Raw genomic sequence first — 18101 nt, 5'->3', positions numbered from 1 at the left:
ATACACGAGACGATGATGATATCCCAAAAATTGTCTGCCCGCGCCAGCGCCTCATCCTAATCACCCCGTAAAAGCGTGATGATATTTTGGTCCAATGCCGTTATGGCAGAGGCGAGAATGGTTTTGTTTTCACAAAAGAACATAATGCATAAGATTCGGGCCCGCTTCCAGCCTCGTGATTGTGGCCGATTGGTTGGCTTTCCTTCATGTTCAAATGTTTGAAGCCGTTGAACTCGGCTTCGGTTTCGGCCTCGCGTGTACAAAATTCGAAACTAGTAATTTCAGATTTTGCGTCAAAATTCAAAACACAAACATTGGCTTGGGCTCTGATTTTACAGCTGTGGACTTCAACGCCAGCGAGTTCGGCCTCGACATCGGCTTCATATCATTGCCTGTACTTGGAATTCGTCTTGGAAGCCAGGAGTCTGGCTTCGTCTCTATGCCTGACAGATGCACTGATTATCAGAACCAGCACCTTGGAACGATCTGTAACGATCTAGATGCTCCAGGAAAATGTAACGATTACCTTCTTTTGATTTGTACCACCATGATATACCTGTTTCTGGCTCTAACTTACTATTTACATGAAAAATGTGAAATTCCTTCGATGGCGAGGAGGGTCAGCGGAACTCTGCCTCCCGCCTCCCTCTGGCCTCCTCCATCTGATCTCCAAGCCATTCCGACCAGAATGCATGCCGCTTCGCAATGCAATGCATTGTGCAGTGCATGAGTGTTGCAAAGTAGTAGCATCCATGAGTCATCAGTCATGTATTAGCAGATAATTTGCTACTTAGCTTGAAGGAAATCAATTTTCAACCCTCACATATCTTAAGCATCCAACATCTTAAATACCCTTTCACATCATTCAAAGGAATGTATTGAAATTCCTCGTGTACTGAAAGCCTTGGATTGCCATAGGCGGAAACATACAATGTACAAAGAAAGTAATAATGTGATAAATCGGCGTCGGTTTGTGTGTTGAAACCAGTGTGCACGCGGATGATGGCTATCTGACTATTGCCGATCATGTATTCAATATACAATGCATAAGTATTATAAAGGCTGATGAAGATGTCCAATTGATGGCAAACAAGTTATGGGTCCATGTCCAATTTAACTGTCGCGTTGCTAAACCGCACAGTCGCTTGTGGTCTGTCTGGCGAGGCCGTTTAGCAGCATTTATACTGTGCAAACGGCACAATCGGGTACGACAGCCAGATCCAGGCACCTCGTGGTACTGCAGCTGGGCTGCGCAAGAGCTCGGCACAGCAGACACACTGGGCACAGCGTGGTACTGCAGCTGGGCTGCACAAGAGCTCGGCACAGTAGACACACTGGGCACAGCGCGGTACTGCAGCTGGGCTGCGCAAGAGCGCGGCACAGCAGACACACTGGGCACAGCGTGGCTGCACGGAAAGCACAGCCAGGCACCGCGTGGTACTGCACCTTGGCTGCGCAAGAGCTCGGCACAGCAGACACACTGGGCACAGCGTGGCTGCACGGAAGGCACAGCCGGGCACCGCGTGGTACTGCAGCTGGGCTGCGCAAGAGCTCGGCACAGCACATACACTGGGCACAGCGTGGCTGCACGGAAGACACAGCCAGGCACCGCGTGGTACTGCAGCTGGGCTGAGCAAGAGCTCGGCACAGCAGACACACTGGGCACAGCGTGGTACTGCAGTTGGGCTGCGCAAGAGCTCGGCACAACAGACACACTGGGCACAGCGTGGCTGCACGGAAGACATAGGCAGGTGCGGTCGTGGTATGACAGGAGAAGCTAGGCGTGAGCGTGGCACGGCAGGTGGAAATGGGCGCAGCGTGGCGCGGAAAGCAGCGCGGGGTAGGGGCGTGACACGGCAGGCGAAACTCGGCACATCCTAGGCACTAGGCACACTAAGAGCTAGGCTAGAGTGCTAGCTTACAGCACTACGAGTTAGGCTCGGGCGTGTAACGGCAGCTGGCATACGACACGAACGTTGCGTGCCGATGCACGATCAGGTGATAGCGCGGTTCGACAGGCGGCACTAATCATCATCCTGGTGCATCTCACACGGGCTACCGTGGCTAGTGAGGCACAAGCGTGACATGGCAGGCAGGGCAAGTCACGGGTGTGACATGGCAGCCAGGGCAGTAGGTGTCAGACGCGGGTGTGGCACGGCAGGCGACACTGGGCCGCAGCGCCGACAACACTCTTTACCCCTGCTGCCGTCTCGCGAGCGCCGCGCCGCTGACTTTGACGAAGACCAGCCGCGAGCCAGCCGGTTTTGCCCTTGGTAGCAGGGCTGCACATGACCGGGGCCCCTGCGCGGCGCTCCACGCCACCGTCTGTCGACCTCGTGCTCCAGCGTAAACAGAGCCCTGCAGGCTGGCCGAGGACGCGTGCCACACGGCACGCCTCGGCGAGACCGGCCCGACAGAGGCCGCGTCGTCCCCGGCCTCGGCGCACTTGTAGCCCGGCGCCCTTCCACCAACGTCGAAATGGGGCTCGTCTCGGACGAAACGGCGCTCCTGGTGGACGCCGAGCCGCAGGTAGGAGAGCGTGGCGGCGCATACAGACTGGGGCCACGCGAGGTACGCTGGGGCCTTCTACTGTGTGAGAAGAGGTGCCTGGTGCGGCTGAAGCCTGCGTGGCACATCAAGTGTAGGTGTGTGTACGTGCACAGCTGACGTAAGGAATCATCCACTATTTGAACACTGATACTGTGGTGTGACCGCAAGCCAAGTAAGTTTTGACATCAGCTAACTGGAAATCTTGACTTCAACAGCCGACTGGGCCCGGGCCAACCCGATCATTGATCCTGTGAGCGGTTTAACATCTTAAAGCCACCGATCGCGCGGCCAGTAATTTTTGGGGGAACAAGTAGTGAAATGCTTTAAAAATTCTACCAACATGTTTATCAAGACCTGAAATGCAGGATGTTTGAACAGGCAGCGTTTTTATGCAACGTTACGATCTCAGCATAATTTGGCCTCACGGTTTGATTAACAAACGCAAAATTGAACGTAAAGTTAACGTATTTAAATTTAAATTTACGTAAATTAACGAGAATTATACGAAACGTAAAATTGTCAAAATAGAAAAAAGCTGAGCACCGCGGCCGCGGGCCGGACATGGGCTCGCACACCGGCTCCCACATGTCGCACCTAAACGAGACGAACTATCCTGCCGAAGAGAAACACGGGCAATCAGCTTGGCAAAAGTGTAGGTCGCTTTGTGCACTGCAGACTCTCACATGCAATCGTGCTCAAGACCGCCCGCTTTTGGACGTTTCAAGGGTCGACTTCAGATCTCTTCGGAGCGGGTAAAGACGTGAAATTAAGTCTACAGCGTATTAGTGTATAGTTTACGTATACGTATGTAGTCTACGTATAGTCTACGACAAGCGCACCGCATTTAAATCGTTAAGCAATCCGCACACTGGCCAACCCGCGGGTGCCCTAGTAACGCGCCGGGGAAGCACCAGTGTGACCTTTTTTGGAATTGGGCCCCAATACGTCACTCGTAACCATAAGAACAGGTGCTAAGGCCAAATTTCCTCAATGCAACCAATGCTTGCTCGATAAGTTCATTTAAAGAATAATGAAGGGAAAATCTAACTTGTGGTCATTTAAAATAATCATTTAACGGAATATTTAGATGCATTATATTCAGCATATGAAGACCTAACTCATCATGCCCGAGAACTAGGAGGTAATGACCTTTCTTACTTAAATTAACACGCCCCCGGGTGGCCGGCTTGATGCCCTTCGCTCGGGTGGGGTGGGAGTCAATTTGACCCCGTGAGATCTCGAGAACTATGAAAGCTATAGACATTAAATTCATAGGGTATGTTAACCTGTACGTTAACTCACTTAGGTCAAAAGTTCAAGGTTCCTAGGTTATGACCTTCGGATCAAGCCGATCAAGATCAAGATAAGGTCAAAGAAGGTCAAATTTCAGGCTGGTCTCTAAGGTGCTCCCAAAACCTAGATAACTGTTTCTAAGCAAAATGTCGCAGGCTCATTAAAGGTCAGTGCCCTTGTTCGACCTTTCGAAGGTCATGGTGATCAAAATTATGCAAGACTGCCTTGAGTTTTGCATCTGAATAGGCGACAAAGTTTACGCTAGGCAGCATGCTCCCGAAAAACAGACGTTGACCTGGGTCATTTCAGGTTAATGACGTACTCAGACCTCCAAGAAGTCCATGGAAGATGTAGAATGCGGCGCGGGCTATCGTTACGTTCGAAATGGGCACCAGAAACCATCCGATACAGCAAGCCCTAAAGTAATAAAACAGGTTGCTTTTGACCTTGGTCCGACCTTTATACCTGACCTTTGATCAATGCAATTTGCTTATTCGAATGTTGTGTTGTCTAAGAAAGCATTTCAGAGATGTGTGGCTTCGTCTTACACTCCACTGTTGCATCAGATTGAACGATTCCCTAGAAATTGACTTCGCTGAAACCATGGCGGACTTTGACCTGCCATAGGTCAGCTACCTTACAAGGTACATCTTATCTTTTTCACTAAACGATCCGCTATTTAATTGTCTACAGCTATGCAAAATTTAGCGCGGCTAGGCCGTGCCTTACGGAACCTATTCTTGAAAAGCCTTCGGGGCGGTCAATTTGACCCACACCCGAGCGCGTGCTAAGGATCAGCCCAACTCCGTTTACCAAGCTGAGGGAAGTAGCGCATATGGAGGCCGTACATATATATATATATATATATATATATATATATATATATATGCTTTCCCAAATTTGAGGGCGTCTTCTGTCACTGCAAGTCCGTAAAATGTCAGTGCTGTCTGTCAGTTGTTGTCGTGTCAATGTCATGTCGTGTTCCTGTCGCATGTGGTCCAGAGGTGCCCCGTCACGTAAGTGCATTGTCAGGCGTCGTGAGAGTGTCGTTGTGGTCACACCAATGTATGCTTCTTACCTTGGTGCTTCTTACAATGTATGCTTCTTACACCACCTAGTATGCTTCCTATAACGTATGTTGTGTCTTTGTGATGTTCTCATTATGAGTGTTTCTTACATGTATGAAGATGAAAATGGCAATCCGTCTTACTTCAATATATAGACATATATATATATATATATATATATATATATATATATATATATATATACATATATGTCTATATTTACACATAGGTATGAATATATATATATATATATATATATATATATATATATATATATATATATGATAGCATGATAGGAAGAATGTGATAGCAACACTTCTTATAACGCATGGTAATTCCGTACGGGTTCCAAAAGGTAACAGGCTTCATTCGCTCACGTTTAGGTTTTACCCTGATCATGACCACGACGTGTCATTGTCTCGCTCACCCCACTTCGCAAAAGGCGTCTGACTGGTTAAAAACCAGCCGAGTATGCTTTAGACCACAGCGGCATGTCCGCTGCGCACCCTTATGCACTAGTATGGATAAACAATGTACACATTCGCGGATCGCAAAGGCTCATGCACGGAGCCCTTGTGCATGCTGCACCATTGTGTTGATAAGCGATGGGGAAGTCTGATGAAGTACAGCTGAGCCTGACGAGTCCCGTCGGAGGGTATGCCGGTTCGTCGGCATTGCGTGTAAAACAAACGACTGACTCAAATATTTAGGCACGGATGACGTTCGCGGTAAGATATGTTCATCAACGCCCAATTCCGGCTATCGCCATAGCACCTCCATTTAGGTCAAGCATGAATGGACCAACAGCAAAGAGACGGCTATCAATGGTCTATGTTGCACTGTACAGGTCAGTTCCATAAATGAATAATTCAGGTGTAACTATCAAAAAGGTTCAGCGATTATCTTTCTTCTTTGTGGATGCCCCGCTCGGAATTGCGCGCTGTGGAGATGTCGGCAGCTTTGCGAGTCGACCTGTGGCCCACACCCGATCGACGGCGGCGGGCCTGGCCTGCCCGCAGAGTGCCAGCGACGGCGAGGCCGGCTGGCGCACCAACACGACGCTGCCTGCGACGCCAGACCGCGCCAGCTTGTCGTCCGACGCTGCTAAGCCGGCCGCATCCGAGACGACGCAGCTGCTGCCCAAGGAGGGCGCCGCGGCGCCTCGCCGGCGTTGCGCCGCGCAGCTGGGCCTGCTGTACGCGCTGCTGGCCGCCTTCTGCTCGTCACTCGTCAACGCGCTCGTCAAGGGCGTGACGACGGTGGACCCGGCGGCGCTTTCTGCCTTCCGCTTCCTCATCATCCTGGTGCCGACGGGCGCCGTGGCGCTGTCGCGGCGGCAGAGCGTGTTCCCGCGGGGGAAACGAGGCACGCTGATGCTCCGTTCCGTGCTGGGCACCGTCGGACTCGTCACTAAGTTCTACGCGATGCGACTGATGCCGCTGGCCGACGCCAGCGTGATCGTGCTCAGCGTGCCTGTGTTCGTGGCCGTGTTCGCACGCATCTTCCTGAAGGAGCCGTTCACGTGGGTCAACGCCGTCACCATCGTCGGCACGGTGGCCGGCATCGTGCTGATCGTGCGGCCGCCGATGCTGTTCGGCGGCGCCAGCGCCAGCTACAACGTCATCGGGCCCATCCTGGCCATCACCAGCAACGTGTTCACGTCCAACACGTACGTGACGCTGCGCCAGCTCAAGGACGTGCACTACTCGGCGACCGTGACTGTGTTCTGTCTGACGGCCATCCCGCTGTCGGTGGCCGTCTGGCTGTTGTTCGGCGACCGGTCGCTGCCCACCTGCTCCGCTGCCCTGGCTACTCGTCCTGGCCATCGGCCTGCTCAGCTTCCTCGTGCAGATGTTCTTCACCAAGGCGACGCAGCTGGAGAACGCCGGCCCCGTGTCAGTGGTGCGCACCACTGACATCCTGTTCGCCGTCATGTGGCAGGTGGTGTGGTTCGACTCGGTGCCCGGTCTCTTCTCGTGGCTTGGCATGGGGCTGGTCGTCTCCTCCGTGCTGCTGGTTGCTGGTCACAAATGGTACATGTCGCGCCACAGCGCCCGACAGGAGGAGCCGAAGGCGAGCCAGGAGGCGCCGACCGTGTCCCGCTGAAGCGGCGGCCTGCCTTCCTCCTCCCTACCCCCCTTCCCAGTGTTGTTGCACAAATTGCAGAGAGACTGCAGTCTCCACCACCCATGGCAGCCTTCCACCACTTAAATATAGGTGTGTGATCCGAAACAATGCAATTTTTCTAGTGAGCAAAAGTACCCAAGTTTCCAAAGCGACCAGCGTTCTGTTTGCATGCTGGGCGCGTGGTTAGGCTTGTGCAGTTGTGCGCGGCAGTGACTCAAGCGAGGCATATGAGGTAGAACGCTCGGGTTCTATTAGCATGTTTTGAACCGATGATTAGCCTCCGTGTGGCTTGGACAAATGATAACGTTGCATGTGACGTATGCGACAAGACTAAACCGGCATATCTTTAAGCTAAACACGCAATCTCAGAAGCGGGTCGACACCACGTTTATTCGGCCGGCGGACAAACGTCTAAAGAGCTCAATATTGCACCCGATACGACGACCGCTATCTCTGAGACTTCGGGCATTACGGTGTGCAGAACAGCCCGACCCTGATGAGCCTCGTCTGGTTTAGTATGGGCCCATTGGCTGCGTGACTAACTTAGGGATACCACCGCCAGCTTTATGTGACGATATGGTGCGACGGTACACGTGGGAGGCTGTTAAGACATCTGGTGCGGCATTGGTGCGGACATGTGTCTGCTGTCCTGCGATTCAGCGGACATGTGTCTGCTGTCCCGCGATCCAGCGGACATGTGTCTGCTGTCCCGCGATCCAGCCGCAACGGGAGTCCAGCTGCCAGAGGCGCACGCACGGAGACGCGCGCGGATCCGTGTCCGTCTCTTAGCGGAGACGAGACCCAGAGTTAAAGGCGAAAAGCATCAACTAAAAACACCACAAGAGCACATGATGTTGAAGCAGCTCTCAACACAGACCCCAAGTGAAATATTTAGAGCCTTAAGAACAGGCAAGGAAGACATTGTGGAGTCCTAAGCCTCTACAGCCCTACAGCCACAACAGGCCACAACACAACACAACAGCACTCGTATTGGCCACAACAGCACTCGTATTGCGATATTTTCAAAGACACTGTTTCATCCTAAGCCATATCCTGTGTGTACGATTCAAATCTGTGTGACAACTATCGACTTCCTACCACCGATCTTTCCTGAACGAAAGTGACACAACTTGATCGGGTGACTGCCTTCACGATATGCCTGGCAGCGACGCATGCAATGCGATGCTAGGGATAAGTTCCTTGCACCTCGTAGCATTACTTACTGTGAATCTAAGTATAAATGGAAAGTAATGGAAATCGTTCGCTTATCTTTTTACAACTGTTTGTGGATTAGCACTACAATGGAATACTTCCTGTTACATGGAAGGAAGCCCGTCCTCCCATATGATGAAAGAGGCGGAGCCATTTTTCTCTCAAAAATTTTGATAAAAAGTCTGGTAGTATGGAGATAAATAGGTCAGGAAAAGTATATGCCACATTGGTTTCCTGAGCCACAAACGCAGCTGAATATCTCGACAAAGAGAGCATGTCCTTGCGAGCCATGGAAGGCGGGGTCCTCACTTTTTCACAGCAGCCCTTTCATTATATCGTTGTAAGGCAATGAAGTATGTGATGTGCGAAATGTAGCTAGCTTACAACAACTCCATAGAATGCATCAGTTAATTTCAAGTACTGAATAAATGCAACGGAGCGCGAGCATATCAGCGAAATTCACGCCCCAGGTGTAACACATATGACACCATTGCTCGAGCTATTATCTTTGTCTGATGTGTAGATATGTATTTAGCGTTTTGGTCTGTTAGCTCTCGGGACGATGGTCAGAACAATTAGTACATTCGTGATACTAATATCTAACCTCAGTCCCTCCGTGAAACTATGTTTATGTAATACTTAGAGGGAATGTTCCACATTTGTATGGGGGAGGGGTTTGAAATGAAATAGCCATTTGAAGATCATTCTGTGGTAAATCATTCGGTACCGTTCAGAGATAAGACTGTGGTATTATCTCAATCGTATGCTTTGGAGGTTATGTTCTAAACAGACAAATAGATGAAGGTACACGAAAACCGAGCTTTACATGTTTGTTTCGGTTCCCCTTCCAGATTCCAGCGCCGGCTAGCACTGCCGTGAATGCTAATCCTTTTCTATCATAGACTGAAAATCGCACAGGTAAAACATGCTCCCAGACTGCCCCTTACACGTGCGAATTGATGATCTGAAGCACTAGCATGTATTTCTTTCAGAAACTATCGGTTTCTTTCGCTTGCTGACCGCCGTTTAGTTTAACACGCGCTCAGGTGGGGGTCAAATTGACCCCCCGAAGATTTTTCTAGAATGGTTTCCGAACCGCGCGGCGTAGCTGCGCCATATTTTGCATAGCTGTATACAATTAAATAGAAGATCGTTTGACATTAAAAATTTAGGTGTACCTTGTAAGGTCATTGACCTATGGCAGGCCAAAGTCAGGTCATGGTTTCAGCAAAGACAATTTCTAGGGAATCGTCCAATCTGATAAGATGAAATACATCCCTGAGATGATTTCTTAGGCAACACAACAGTTGAATAAGCCAATTACATTGACCTAAGGTCAGATATAAAGGTCACACCAAGGTCAAAACCAACCTGTTTTGATACTCTAGGGATTGCTGTATTGGATAGTTTTTGGTGTTCATTTCGAATTTATTAATAGGTTGAACCGCATTATACATCTCCCATGGACTTCTTAGAGGTCCGAATAGGTCATTGACCTGAAATGACCCAGGTCAACATTTTGTTTTAGGAACATACTGCCTAGCGCCATCTTTGTCGCTTAGTCAAATGCAAAACTCAAAGCAGTCTTGCGTGATTTTGGTCACCTTGACCTTTAAAAGGTGAAAGAGTCACTGACCTTCGCTGAGCATGCGACCTTTTGCTTAGAAATGGTTATCTAGGTTCTGGGGCCCTTTGGAGACCAGCCTGGAACTTGATCTTGTTTGACCTTTTTTGACCCAAAGGTCATGACCTAAGAACCTGAAAAATTCACCTAAGTGAGTCACGTACAGGTCAACACACCCTGTAAATTTGGTGTTTCTAGCTTTCTTACTTCCCGAGATCTCAGGTGGAAAGGTCAAATTGACCCCCACCCGAGCGAAGGGTATCCAGTCGGCCACCCGGGCGCGTGTTAAGTCTCCGGGCCGGCTTCGCACGGCGACCCGCCGACAATGCAACACCGGGCGTCGTTTGTTGTTTCTTAGACTTCGCAGGCGCATGGCTAACACTACGATATGGAACTTTGTCACTATTCATTTCTGAACGAAGGTTGAACTTTCCCAGACAAACGTCGTTGGCAATGTCAATATAAGTGCGTGACCCCGGTTCGGTTCACAATGGACGTTCACGTGGTCCTCAATATCCCTGCACATTCCGGAAAAATCCGGCAAAGACTCCAGTGTTCTCAGTTTAGAAATAGCCCGCCGAACTATTGTTAAATGAATACCCCCGACCATTTAATCCGTGGTTATCTAACACATGGCTCTTCGCCTGGTTACTGGTTTCAAAATGCAGAAATTGCATCTTTTGATTTTTCTGGTTTCTGGTCCAGTTTAAGAAGGTAAATATGAACACGAAGCACAGAAAATAGCGTCCTCTCAAAATCAAATGGACCATAGCCAGCAACCTTTTTGTGGGGGATGAGCTTTCACCATCAGGGGCCCTTTGCCAACCGTTTGCTCTTCTCCCTTTCCAAGACTGCGTCCCTGGTTTTGTTCGTAAGTCAGTACGCATCACGGTAAAAAAACACGAGCTGCCAGACCTCTCTCATTAAAGGGAAAGCAAGGCGTCTGCGGAATTTGCTGCCACCTTGACCAAGTTTGACAGAAAATCGTCTGTGTTTTAACGACGTGAGAGCTTGGGGTAAGAGAGCATCGCTAGAGTTGTTTTCTTCTGTAGGGATCTGCTGACCGCATCAGTATCGTACAATGGCCTAAAGTATCATGTGCTACGCGGACGGTGGTGTGCATGCGTTGCGCGAATTTATTTACGCAGCTGCTTTGAATGTCATCGATGCTGTCAACCGGCTGACGAAAGCTGGCAGGGCTTCTCTATGGCACAAAGGTTTTTTATGGTCGAACTGAGAAATCCAAGATACGAGAAGAAAGCAAAATGTACGGAAGGCGACTTCCAATTTTGGCCTGTTCGTAACGACTCGGCATTCATCGGAGATGACTCTGAGAGTCAGTCGGTATTCGGTTGCGCCGGTTCGGTCGGAGCTGCGAGCTGTTCTGTCCTTGGTGACACGCTGGCCGTTCACACGCGCGCACAGGGAAAAGAACATTGGCCCTCATTAACTCCGAAAAGGCAGACATGCTTCTCTGCCCCGTTTGACACTTCGTACCACCTGCGGTGTTCGCATAGTCATCGACCGTTTGACGGAGCGTTGGGCTGGTAGACAATGGCTTCTCAGGGGACCACGGCTGCAGCGTTTCGGGTAAGTCATAGCCGGAAAATGCACCAATGGAAGTGCCAATCACTGGTGATTTATCGTAGTGCGACGAGCTCTTCGGGAAACTTAAGCTCCAGCACGGCCGTCGAGATGGCAGACAACGATGACAGAGACTGATGCCTTTGTATCGCCATTTCGTCTTATTCATCTTGCTCGGGTTGCGGCTAAAGCTGCCGGGATCTCTTTGCTTTGATAGTAACGGCGCAGAGTGAGCTTGGAAAAAACATGGAATACGGCCGATGAGCTCGACATTCCTACCAAATGCGTAACATGCTACGCATCCCGCCTCAACAAGTAACAATGGGTTGAGCAAGCCACCAAAGAGCATGCGCACCACCTCAAGTATTTCTCCTGCCCCTCGGATGCGTCACCGGCGGCTGACAATGACTCTCACGGCTCAGGACAGGTGTGAATCATCGGCGCTGCTCCTTTGCACGTCCATCGACGTCAGCTCGTCGTCACGGACTCGTTGCACGTCCGTCGATGTCAGTCCGTCGTCACGGACTCGTTGCACGTCCGTCGACGTCAGCTCGTCGTCACGGACTCGTTGCACGTCCATCGACGTCAGCCCGTCGTCACGGACTCGTTGCACGTCCACCGACGTCAGCCCGTCGTCACGGACTCGTTGCACGTCCATCGACGTCAGGTCGTCGTGCGCCCGTCGACACGGACTCACTGCACGTCCATCGACGTCAGGTCGTCGTGCGCCCGTCGACACGGACTCGTTGCACGTCCATCGACGTCAGCCCGTCGTCACGGACTCGTTGCACGTCCGTCGACGTCAGCTCGTCGTCACGGACTCGTTGCACGTCCATCGACGTCAGCCCGTCGTCACGGACTCGTTGCACGTCTTTCGACGTCAGCTCGTTGTCGCGGACTCGTTGCACGTCCATCGACGTCAGCCCGTCGTCACGGACTCGTTGCACGTCTTTCGACGTCAGCTCGTCGTCACGGACTCGTTGCACGTCTTTCGACGTCAGCCCGTCGTCACGGACTCGTTGCACGTCTTTCGACGTCAGCTCGTCGTCACGGACTCGTTGCACGTCCGTCGACGTCAGCTCGTCGTCACGGACTCGTTGCACGTCCATCGACGCCAGCCCGTCGTCACGGACTCGTTGCACGTCCATCGACGTCAGCCCGTCGTCACGGACTCGTTGCACGTCCGTCGACGTCAGCCCGTCGCGCGCCCGTCGACACGGACTCGTTGCACGTCCATCGACGTTAGCTCGTCGTGCGCCCGTCGACACGGACTCGCTGCACGTCCATCGACGTCAGGTCGTCGTGCGCCCGTCGACACGGATTCGTTGCACGTCCATCGACGTCAGCCCGTCGTCACGGACTCGTTGCACGTCCGTCGACGCCAGCCCGTCGTCACGGACCCGTTGCACGTCCGTCGACGCCAGCCCGTCGTCACGGACTCGTTGCACGTCCGTCGACGTCAGCCCGTCGTCACGGACTCGTTGCACGTCCATCGACGTCAGCCCGTCGACACGGACTCGTTGCACGTCCGTCGCACTGTCGTGACGATGTCAGGCAGAACATCCGGCCATAAAGGAGGACGTACCCAGCGGCAGATCCAGCAGATGGGTCGGCCCAGCATAGTGTCCTCCTGGATTTCGCTGTTGCTGGCAGCATTACTTGCCAGTGCGCGCGTTATGGGTCCCACCACAAACGCCAAAACCACTAGAGGTCCTCGCGGATTGAATGGTCAGAATGCGGTCCAATCTGCTTCTTGCAGTTAAGACCTAAGCCATCCGCAATCCGCCTTTTCCAAATATCTGACTCCGGACCGGTCACCGGTATCATCCATCTAATCCGTTAATATTTTACCGGTGTTGTGTGCATAAGTTCTAGGCAACTTCATTCCTAAGCCGCTCTGGCTCTTATCCAAAGCTGCCCTTAACTTTACTCAGTCTCGTCCACGAACCCTGCTCGAAACGTCGAGTGTCTTCAGAGTATTTTCTATTGATCGTTTCTATATTTCAATCAGTACCCCCTTGTACCTAGTGAATGCCGTAGTTATCATCTGATAAAAACTCAGAACGCCGAAACCGTACACAACTTAGCCACGTTTCCAATTAGACTATCAAATGTGATTCATATACTTCTTTCACGGGCTCTGTCAATACTCAGAACCCATCCTTTTACTTGGACCCATCAAGTGCCGGACCCAGGCGCTGCGATTGATTTCCGTTTAAGTTATCGATTTATTTAAAATTTATTTAGCGACGAGTTCCATTTGCGCTCAAATAGAAAACCAGATGTTCAATTATGGCACGAGAACACCGAATCTGACGTCTATTTTTCAATATCATTTGGCTTTCCGGGTAAAAGTCTTGGTCAGGTGACGGGAAATTCCATGCGGGAAAATTGGCATGCGTCGAAAAGATTAACCTCTCAATTTCATCCTTGAGGGTTGGATTAAGGCCAAAACGGCGAGGAAATCCATATCACCCAAAATTTACAGGCTAGTTGTATATTTTTAAGCATCAGAACATTCACCAGTGCATGAACTAGCATTCGCTCAAAAGGTCTTGACGTTTCAAGGTTACCGGTCAAATGATGGGGAACTAGACATCAGCTAAAATTGCCGACCGATTTCAGACTCTGCAGCGATCTAATGTGATCGTATTCTTAAGTGATCTTACGTCAATAGCAATGCTATTTTGGACATGTTCTGGTCCTTGGTGACCGGGCCTCGTGACCTGCCCGTGCCGGCGCAGCGGTACCAGTCGCCGGGACCCGTCCGTGCCCTCGCACCGGTACCAGTCGCCGGGACCCGTCCAGGCCGGCGCACCGGTACCAGTCGGCAGGACCCTCCGTGCCGGCGCAGCGGTACCAGTCGCTGGGACCCGACTCGTTTCCCGGATGCGCGCGACATGACCACAATACAAACCCTCCTGGAACGCGGCCGGTTACAGGCGTCCGGTCTGCGCGGGTCGCTGCGCCTCAGAGAAGGGTGCTCCAGTCGTCGGCGGCACGGTCATCACGCGGGTCCGCTGGTGTATAGGAACTCTGCTTCTCCTGACGGCTTCACGGGAGGGCGGAGATAGCAGCAGACCAGGGCTGAAGCCGGGTCCGGCTGGCAGACCGTCCCGTACCCCAAGCGGACGGGCCTCCTCGTCCGCTGCTGCTCAGAACCCGGTTGAAGGCCCGGCGAAACGGCCGACGGCGGGACAGGAGCGTGGCGCGCCTGTAACCCCCCTGGCGGCGAGCGCGCTAACTATTGCCGCGCAGGTGTGGGGACATGGAGCCTGGACTGCGCCGCAAACGCACACTGCCACGCTCGGATGTAGGGGTATGGAGCCTGGACTGCCACGCCGCCATTGATTCGCTCCTGGGGAGAGATCTATGAAATAGCTGCGTATTGATCTACGGTGCCTTATATCTCGCTGTTCAAACACCAAGTCGGTATTCGAAGCAGTTCAACCTTCTTTTAGTTTCATCGACTTCATTTCAGCCGCTGTCATTGCATCACTTATTCAGTGCAGATCACGTATATGCATTGCTATTATTAGAGTAAATCGGGTGAAGAAAAACAAGAGTCCGAGCTACACCGTGTAGTCATAACTTCAGTTCGGGCTGAAACTCGCATGAAATACAATAAATATGCCGCAAGACTTCCTGTGCTTCGACAGGCATGCCCTCTTCGGGCGACCTTTCTTCCTCAAGATATATTCCCAAACTCAGGTGAAGAAAGCATATCTGCAAAGATGTAGTGAGCTTTGCAGCTCATTTATTGCAAGTCAAGAGTGTACGGTAAAACATAGTCAAAGATGCGGTCTTGTGAGGATTTATTATTGATGCATGATCCTGAGTTGACCATTACGTCAGTCTGATTTCCTTTTTCGTCTTATTGTAGGGCGTGGGGCACCGACACTCGACAAAACACTTTCAACGGGGATATATTCGTTTTCACGGCGGAGCGGCGAGTCGCTTAACTGTCGTGCAGGCGCGCTGAGGTGGGAGAGCCAGCGGGAGAGGGCAGAGCTGGCGTGCTGCCGTTGGGAGAAAACATGCAAGACATCAGCAAACAATTCAATAAATGAAAAGCTTGAAATTAGGCAAGTATTTCTGACAGTGTAAAGAAGTAAATTAGACGGTGACAAACAACTGCAGGTACAGCTGGCGAAATTGTGGTGGTGGTGATTTGGTTTTTAAGGGCGCGTCGGCATCGGGGCCATTTTGCGCCCACTCAATGACGGTTATCTACCTCTGCGACGACGCGATAAATATGCTGTTAACTAATAACAGGCAGTATCACTGGCGCACTTACACTGAGGGATGAGTGAAAATAATGTCAAAGTCAACGTGTGCTAAAAATGCGAGTATATCTCCAAGATCACCACATGGGTCTCGACCGAGTAACCGATGAAGGGACGCTGGAGGAAAAAATCGTCGCCTCTCCGTCTCAAGGCCTCGGCATGAGACGATGACATGTTCTACAGACAACCGGTCCCCGCATTTACCACACCGTGGCACATCCCTACGCGTCAAGTAAAACGAGTGTGTTGCATATGTATGACCCAACCGAAGCCTACAAAGGGCGACTTCCTGGAAGCAGCTTCGGCGATGGGAGGATTCCCAATCACCCAGTTGGGGCTTGATTTCCCTGAAAGCGTGAAGATGTTGGTCGAACATGTGCTGCCACGTATTGCGAACGTATTTGGAAATGACTGACTTCATATCTCGAGCGGGTACATAAACTGGTATTGGTTTTCTCTCACACGCCGCAGCTTTCGCTGCGGCATCTCCTTTCTCATTTCCCATCATCCCTATGTGGCTGGGGATCCACATAAATGTGATACGGCAGGAAGTGGTGTCCAGCCATTCCAGTTCCCCACAAATTGAGCGCGTCAAAAATGAGTGGTCACGCGACATCGCCGTCGGGTCTAATGATAAAAGTGCACTAAGTGAGTCGGTCAAAATGACTACATCCCTTCCAGTGCGACAAGCAACGTACTGCAGCGCTGCTAGAATAGCAAACAGTTCTGAGGGAAAAACTGACATATGCTGCGGGAGGCATAGACCTACGGTATGGTCACCGCAAACAATTGCGCAACCCGTTCCTGTTGAGCCCTTGGACCCATCAGTATATATCTGTAATGAGTTCGCGCATTGTGAGATCCGTTCCAACGAATAGCTGAGGAACTCTCGTGGTGAAGTGCCATTTTTATGATGCTGACAAAGTTCCAAATCATACTTCAGACTCAGACGTCTCCACGGAGCTGGGTCCCGAAGAGTGTGCGGGGTAAGTCATCCAGCGTAATATCCGCCTCGTCCAGCCAGGCCCGGACGCGCAAACACATCGGCCACGCTGACGTGGGCCGCCCCCTCAAGAAAGAACGGATTAACGTCTGAGAGAAGATGAACTTGAAGGCTGGGTGATCCGGAAATTGTGTAACCTTTGTAGCATAATTCAAAGTAAGTCGTTGTCTCCTAAGAGGCAAGGGCTGTTCATTCCCTTCCACAAGCAAGTTTCTTGTTCGGGTCGTGCGAGACGCCCAAGTGGCTATAAGAACACATGTGTGGTGGATCGTGTCCAAAACCTGCTTCGAAGATGTAGGAGCACTGTCGTAGACAGGGCTAGCAAAATCGATGACTGATCAAATTAGGGTCTTATACAACTTCAACAGGGTGCCTCTATCGGCTCCAAAGGTCATACGACACATTACTTTCATGAGGTTCATGCGCTTGAGACACTAATCGTTAAGATCGTTAAGTGGTCAACAGTGCATCGGTTCTTCAGAAACCCACACTGCACTTTGGAGAGACAGCCGTGAGTTTCAAGATACCACATGAGACGATCATTCACCGTCTTCTCTAGCACTTTGCATAGGGCTGAAGTCAGTGAAATTGGGCGGTAGTGCAGTGGGTCGGAACCATCCTTTCCGGGCTTCTGTATCGGGACTATAATGGCCTCCCACCACGACTCCGGGAAGTCATCTTGCGACCATAGGTCGTTGAAAAGTTCGAGTAAGGCATGGAGGGACTCCTCATTTAGGTGATTTAACATATCATTGTGGACTTCATGAATTCCAGGCGACACACTCTTAGCTCTCTTAAGAGCAGTGCAGAGCTCCACGACAGTGAATGGTTGGTTGTACTCATAGCTCTCCGAGTCAGGAATTCTAAAATTGATTACCGTCTTCCCTCTTTGTTCCTTGTAACGAATAAAGCGTGGGTCGAATGTTCCATGTCGGCACCTTTCTGCAAATGCGAGACCCATTTTGTTGAAAACTTCCTGTGTGTTCAACATCGTGATTCCCGCCACTTTCAACACCGGAACTGCAGTGGAGACGCTTCTACCGGAAATGCGACTAACTCGCTGCCACACTGCACTCAGTGGGGTGTGGCGATTTAAACCATTTACATATTCCCTCTATGATGCACGCTTTGCCTCGCGTATTGTGCGTTTCGCCAATGCTCTGGCCTTTTTAAAAGCGATGAGGTTGTTGGTCGTTGAAGAACGCTTAAAAACCTTGAACGTCCTCTTCCGCTTAAGAATTGCCGCCTTGCAGTCCTCTGACCACCAGGGCACAGGGATCCTGCGCGGCTCAGGTGATGTCAAGGAAATGCAAGACCTTGCAGTTTCAAAAATTGTGGATGTCAGTTGTTGTGTA

At 51.1% G+C, this 18101-nt stretch overlaps 1 protein-coding gene across 1 annotated transcript; it reads left to right on the top strand.

Moving 5' to 3' along the window:
• The first annotated feature begins 2391 nt into the window (after positions 1-2391).
• LOC119103439 (solute carrier family 35 member G1-like) lies at positions 2392-7634 on the top strand. The gene is given in 3 exon segments (XM_037226968.1): positions 2392-2529; positions 5930-6709; positions 6711-7634. Coding segments are annotated over 3 exon segments (1137 nt in total). The 5' UTR covers positions 2392-2478; the 3' UTR covers positions 7017-7634.
• The last annotated feature ends 10467 nt before the right edge of the window (positions 7635-18101 follow it).

Source organism: Pollicipes pollicipes, unplaced genomic scaffold (genome assembly GCF_011947565.3).
Source record: "Pollicipes pollicipes isolate AB1234 unplaced genomic scaffold, Ppol_2.1 Scaffold_5724;HRSCAF=6776_pilon_pilon_pilon, whole genome shotgun sequence".
Classification (NCBI taxonomy): Eukaryota; Metazoa; Arthropoda; class Thecostraca; order Pollicipedomorpha; family Pollicipedidae; genus Pollicipes; species Pollicipes pollicipes.
This window is presented reverse-complemented; position numbering and strand designations above follow the sequence as displayed.